General features: G+C 37.8%; 1 protein-coding gene across 9 annotated transcripts; it reads left to right on the forward strand.

Annotated features, from left to right (window-relative positions):
• Window positions 1–776: 776 nt before the first annotated feature.
• Window positions 777–6,133, forward strand: LOC103705088 (organic solute transporter ostalpha protein (DUF300)). 9 transcript variants are annotated; one of them, XM_088701683.2, is made up of 9 exons: window positions 777–912; window positions 1,275–1,444; window positions 2,647–2,703; window positions 3,524–3,632; window positions 4,205–4,410; window positions 4,478–4,566; window positions 4,702–4,951; window positions 5,093–5,326; window positions 5,645–6,133. In XM_088701683.2, the coding sequence occupies exons 2-9, from the start codon at window positions 1,295–1,297 to the stop codon at window positions 5,861–5,863; spliced, it is 1,314 nt and encodes a 437-aa protein (XP_088557809.2). In that variant the 5' UTR covers window positions 777–912; window positions 1,275–1,294; the 3' UTR covers window positions 5,864–6,133. The 9 variants fall into 9 exon arrangements, with proteins under 9 accessions (XP_088557809.2, XP_089780583.1, XP_088557808.2 ...); XM_089924457.1 differs by having other exon boundaries at window positions 778–912; window positions 1,275–1,357; XM_088701682.2 differs by lacking the exon at window positions 777–912 and having other exon boundaries at window positions 923–1,444.
• Window positions 6,134–6,153: the final 20 nt, after the last annotated feature.

Raw genomic sequence — 6,153 nt, forward strand, 5'->3', positions numbered from 1 at the left:
GCCGAACGGAGCACGAACTGTGAAAAAAAAAAAATTTCGGGAGAAGCCGGTGAGGTGGTTCCGGAAGAAGCCGGCGAGGTGGTCGGAGATCGGAAGAATGCCGGCGACGAGAGGGAGAAGGGGGAAGGGGGGGTTTTGGGCGTTGGCGAGGTGTTTTGGAGGGGAAGAGCGGGGTGGGGGGGGGTTTGGGGGGTATAGAGAGCAATTTAGGTGAGGGGGTGGGGAGGGTGGGGGGTAATTTAGGAATTTTCAATTTTTTAGGGGTGTCCTTAGCAAATGGGGGGGTGTAGAGAGTATTTAATTTTTTTTTAATTTTTGGGGGGTGTCCTGAGCAATAGGGGGGGTGTATATAGAACCACCCCTGGCCACCACTCCGTGAAGCCCTTGTGGAGTCCAAATGACCGAGATGCCCCTACCGTAACAAACTATGATGACCGAGTCCAGATAATCAGGACCGTTCATTCAATTAAAGTGGTACGTAACCTGTCGTCATGAAATGGAAGGCTGATGATCAAGCATGTTGCAGAGAAACATGTTAATTACAATGTTCGTGCGGAACATCCTTCTTCCGTCCACTGAGGTCGTTACGCTTCGCGCTCTCCGGTGCCGCCACGTTCGCTACTCAGACACGTGTCTTTTCCCCGCTGCTCCCTTTAGACCCCGCCATCGTCCAAAAGTCAGCATAATATTTATTATACGTGATCAAAAACCGCCGTTACGTTATTTGCGCAAGTACATCTCATCCGCTCGTTTACGACGCCTTCTAACGAGAGAGGTGAATTGGCGGAAGATCCCTCGTCCGTATAGAACTTTCTATGCGCCCTCCCCTATCGCTTCGGATTTCCGTTTCTAGGCTGGGGTTCTTTCTCTCTACAGCAAGAGAAGCCATTTTCCTCGCAGGCTATCTCAAAGGTCAGTCTTCCTTCTCTTTCATGTAACAAAAATTAAATTAAAATATAAAATGTGTAAATCTAAGCCATATATATATACCTTCTAATCAGTCTATGTAGTTTACTAATAGCAGTAGAAAATGTTTCCTAATTTGATTCCATTTTTAGCAAGATAAAGAATAGATATGATGTTAAGTTTCGTGAAGTCTTTACCTTTAAATTCGAAGTGCTTCTCCTGTTGTCTCTCCTAGTTGTTCTGCTACTATAAATCAAGACTTAGATGTTTTTTTCTCCACACTGTGTTTAATTTTCTGCACTAGACTATGTGTTTGATTTAATTGTAGAAAATTCATGGGCTTATGAGTCTGAATTGGTCTGCTGCAGCTTAGGGGTGCGGTTGTGGAATGGCATTGAATCACCTATCTAACTTTGGAGGAGTATATAAGAATCTTCACATACCGGCGCTAGTAATTGGAGCAGTATTTGTTTTGATTGCACTGATCCTTTCTGTCTTGCTGATATTGCAACATCTCAGATCATACACTAATCCTTCTGTAACTTTGCCATCCATTTGTGTTATTAACCAGTTAGTAGTTCAATGATATGTTCTAACAGAAACAATAGCCAGACTTCTGTTTTGTATTAGAGGATATGGCTGATCGAGGTTTGTCGGATTTATTGTTAGCTAAACTATAATTCATATCAGTTTATGTCAGATTTTGTTGAAGAACTTTTCAAGGGCACATTTTCCTAAGAAATAATTATGATTTCCTTTATCATATTGAAACAAATAGGGAAGGGCTGTAGTGAAGTGGTGAAGTGAGTGCTAACAGTTTCCATCGCAATATCATCATCTACATAAGAAACCGAGATCTACGGTGCTTTCACTTTCTATGCACGAGCTCCAAACTGTGCATATGGGTATCTAGGGGCCATAGATTATTTTATGCAAGGGACACACATTGATATTTATCATCGAATTGCTAACAATTTCGAGAAAGCATTTATTCATTTAACCTCATGATCGGCCATTGCTTTGACCGCTACAAATCTGAGAGTGACCAAGTGTGTTGTGGCTCAACCCCTGGACTGAATACCTTGATGATCACCAATTTAGGGTTTGAACCCCAACAGTAGGTGTTATAACCATCCCAGGTGAAATTCGAAACTCAAACATGTAGTTTCCAAATTGCCTGCAATGTCAAGTTTAATTGTAGGTTTCTGCTCATCAACTATCATCCTAATTTAGTAGCATTAAAAAAACAAGAAAAGGAAAACCAGCTGCTACTGCACTTTCCATTTATCCAAAGTTGGATTGATAGATGCTGACCTAAAGATAGAATTTTATACCATCTTTGGTAAAATTAATTCAGTTTCAAATCCCATAGATGATTCAAATTATAGATGATTTTTGTTTAGATAAATATAATTTCAACGGTGAAGGGTAGCTTCAAGGAGTATGCAACATTAATCTTCCACATGTTTTGTGGCAACTTTTTTATGCTTTCACGGACTCTTCACATGCCATTTGATATCAACTTCAATGTTTCTGTTGATGCAAACTTGTCTGTATCCTGTTCTATCAACAGAATTTATTACAATTTTGATGAATGCCAGACTTTGACAGAGTAGATTTATTTGCTCCATAAATGCATATCTACTGAACCAAATTTGGCTAGGTTGGGCAGATGAAACTCTATCAGTCATCTAGACACTGCAGGAGCTTGACATCTGCATGACTTTGATATTTTTGTAGGAACAGAAATGGATTATTGGCATCATATTCATGGTTCCTGTTTATGCCACTGAATCTGTAAGTGTTGCTGCTTCTTGTATTGCCAGTCCTTATAAAAATGTCTTCTTTGATCAGATACAAGAGTTCTCTTATTCATACTGAGTTAGAATCCCATCATCTATCAGTAGGACTAAGACCTCAATCCTACCAATGCAAAATCAATAATGGAATGTCTAAATGGAATATTCATATAGCAAAAAATGATCTACAAGATTACGATGCCTGAAAACCAAGAAAATCAAATGTTTTCGAGATTTCCAACTTATGTGTGAAGTGGTCGCTGAATGGGTAACTTCAATGGCATAAGACGATCTCTTGACTTGATTTATAGTTTAGGAATAACCAAATCAGTTGAATTTTGGTGTGTCATAGGATGTCTGAATCATGACATATGCATCACAATTTTCTATGACCTGCAATGTATTTTAGCATACTAGCTTTACTGTTACCGTCTAAATCGTCCATTGATGTAGAGATATAACAGACATCCAAAATATAATCTTTTTCTTTAATGATTTGATTATTAAATATCATGATCAAAAGCTTATTCATCCTTGATTCAGAATGTATATTATTGACTTTGTAAAATATTTATTTTGCACGGACAAAATTGGAGGCTTCAACCCTCCTAAAAGTGCTCCCTCTCTCTCTCTCTCTGTCACAAACTTACAAAAAAAAAATCGCATTTTCAATTGCCTTTTTTAAATTTATTTCATAGTTTGGATATGTGGGCATGTATGAGAATATTGTCTCCATTTTGTACTAATATATTTGTTTGTTATAATTCCATTCCATTTTCTTATGGTAATTATCCACAATCAGATGTTTCCTTCTTCAGATAATATCCCTGTGGAATTCGAGATTTTCTATAATTTGTGACATCTTAAGAAATTGTTATGAAGCATTTGCCCTGTATTCTTTTGGAAGCTACTTGGCTGCCTGCCTTGGTAAGTTTATTTCCATGTTTTTTATGAATTGGAACAGCATTTAACTATTATTTTATTACAAGCTAACTTGATTGTTAACTGTTTCCCAAATCAGCTGTCTTTGTAAGGGATGAATATTTACTCGTGGTTGCTAGAAACTTATATAACATTATAAGACAGAAATCATTGTTTTTCCATTACATATAAGATTGGGACCACCAGAACAAGCAATAATGGTATCTAGTACACCAATATAACATGTACCATTAAAATTACATCTGAAAAGGATGCAATTAACATGCATAATGCGAGAAAACATACAAGATTTTCTTTAGACTTTCCACTATTGTGTTATTTACTCATCTGTAGTTTTTTTCTTGATCTTATTTCGCACCTTGTAACTAGAAGGTTCTCTGTACTGGTTAAAATCCTGAAATTGCCAAGAAGCAAAATAGATTCTTGTCTCCGTGTAAGAATCTATTGCTGGAAGAGAGTATCTAGCCAGTATAGTGTGGATTCACTTAACAACTCCAGTTCATCTTCTCAAAAGCACGTTCATTCTACAGTTCATCTAACTGTCTTGACTATAACAGTCACGCTGCTAACTATTTTAGGAGGTGAAGAAAGAGTTGCAGAGCTGCTTGAGAATGGAGCAAATAAACAGCTAGGTAAGCAATTGCTCGAGGAAGAAGAGAAGGAAGGAGCACCACATCAAAGTTCATTCCTTGATTTTTTTTGCCATCCAAGTGTGCTGGGAAAGGATTTATACACAATTGTGAAATTTGGTATCGTGCAATATGTAAGTGAACGCCTTAATACAGTTTGTGTTTGTGCAATTTGGTTTCTTAGTTATTGCATGTCTACAGATGATTCTCAAGACATTATGTGCCTTTCTGGCATTGTTGTTGGAGCTTTTTGGAGTATATGGAGATGGGGAGTTCAAGTTGTACTATGGGTATGTAAGGTTTTTTTTTTAAAAAAAAAAAATTACTTGAAGGTCTCTATAATACTTCATCATACCGTTCACTAGTTACAAACTTGATTATCTTTTCCTTGATTTCTGTCAGATGACTCATGAAATTTCTAACAGGTACCCATATATTGCAGTTGTATTAAACTTCAGTCAGATGTGGGCTTTGTATTGTCTTGTGCAGTTTTACAATGTGACCTATCATAGGTTGCAACCAATCAAGCCATTGGCAAAGTTCATAAGCTTTAAGGCGATTGTTTTTGCGACTTGGTGGCAGGGTGTGGGTATCGCAATAGTCTGTTGTTTTGGTATCTTGCCAAAGGAGGGGAAGATCCAAAATGGAATTCAGGATTTTCTCATCTGCATTGAAGTAAGTCATTTTCTTTTTCTCTGAACCAATATAACTCCCTTATTATCTTTTCCCAACTCCAACTCCCAAATGATTTAGAATGCCTAATATGCAGTTAATATTTTTCACTAATCACTTTGTGGTTTGTATCTTTCTTCTCAGATGGCTATTGCAGCTGTTGCCCATGTGTATGTTTTCTCAGCAAAACCGTACCGGTTTCTGTCAGTTTCGGAGTATGGAAAGGTCACTTCCCTTGAAACTAAAACCAAATTGAAAATAAATGAAAGTAGCGAGGGGAGGCCTGCTAGTGTTGAGCAAGAGGAAACGCATGCTGAATCTCCTGGGACAAGCATCACCAAGAGTGCTCAGGATGTTGTGCTAGGGAGTGGTGAACATGTGAGCTCTCTCATATTCCTCCCTACTAGGCACAGATGCACCATAATTTGATCTAAAGTTTTTTCTGATTAGATTAATTCTTATAACCTTTAGATTTTTTTCTTTTTTTGGTTATTACAATGCTAAGAATTTATAGAAAGATATCGTAGGCAAAAAGATCATCCCTAGATATCATCATGATTCCACAATTCCTAAACAATTGCATGTCACTTTTGTTCCAATCCTAGTCCTAAATTTTTTGTTTGCAGGCTCATCAGTCCAGAAGTTCTCGGAAACTAACTGTATGTGCATACCTGAGGCTTTATTGCTGTCATGCAGGTGGTTAAAGACGTAGCTTTGATCATATCTCAGGCAATAGAGCCTGTAGAAAAGGGTGTCACAAAGATACAAGAGACATTCCATCACATTTCTTTTGGCTCTGATAAGGAGAAAGAACCTAAAGTTGAGGTTGATGAGCACATCACGGAGAATGTCGTGGGAGATGAGCCCCATATGATCAGTTCCGAAATGGAAATTAAAACTGAAAATCTCCACTGATGAGACTGCATTGTGTCCTGCGCTGCTCATTCTTTGTTTCAAGAGAAGCTTTAAGAATGCTGATGTGCAAATAAAAGAAGGAAACAGGAAAAAAAATTCATCCACGCCAAATGTTTTTGATGCCTGTAGATTAATGCTAATTATTTGCGGCTGCTTTGTTTTTCAGGTGGCAGGATTACTGTAAGTTGTTTGATTCTCGTTCTTTTTTCTGTTGGGGTTTGTATATATAGCTCATTGTCATTTTGAGTGGAACTTGTTGAATTCTGATAATTGTTTACAGTCACATAGTG

Source organism: Phoenix dactylifera, chromosome 7, assembly GCF_051530095.1.
Source record: "Phoenix dactylifera cultivar Ajwa chromosome 7, Ajwa_hap1_PhDact_Kaust_v1.1, whole genome shotgun sequence".
Taxonomy (NCBI): Eukaryota; Viridiplantae; Streptophyta; class Magnoliopsida; order Arecales; family Arecaceae; genus Phoenix; species Phoenix dactylifera.

Excerpts from the sequence above, each read along its gene's own strand:
- LOC103705088 (XM_088701683.2), top strand. The coding sequence starts at position 1,295 with ATGGCATTGAATCACCTATCTAACTTTGGAGGAGTATATAAGAATCTT. Across the intron at positions 1,445-2,646 it reads GATCATACACTAATCCTTCT|GAACAGAAATGGATTATTGG; the intron begins GTAACTTTGCCA and ends ATATTTTTGTAG. Across the intron at positions 5,327-5,644 it reads TGCTAGGGAGTGGTGAACAT|GTGGTTAAAGACGTAGCTTT; the intron begins GTGAGCTCTCTC and ends GCTGTCATGCAG.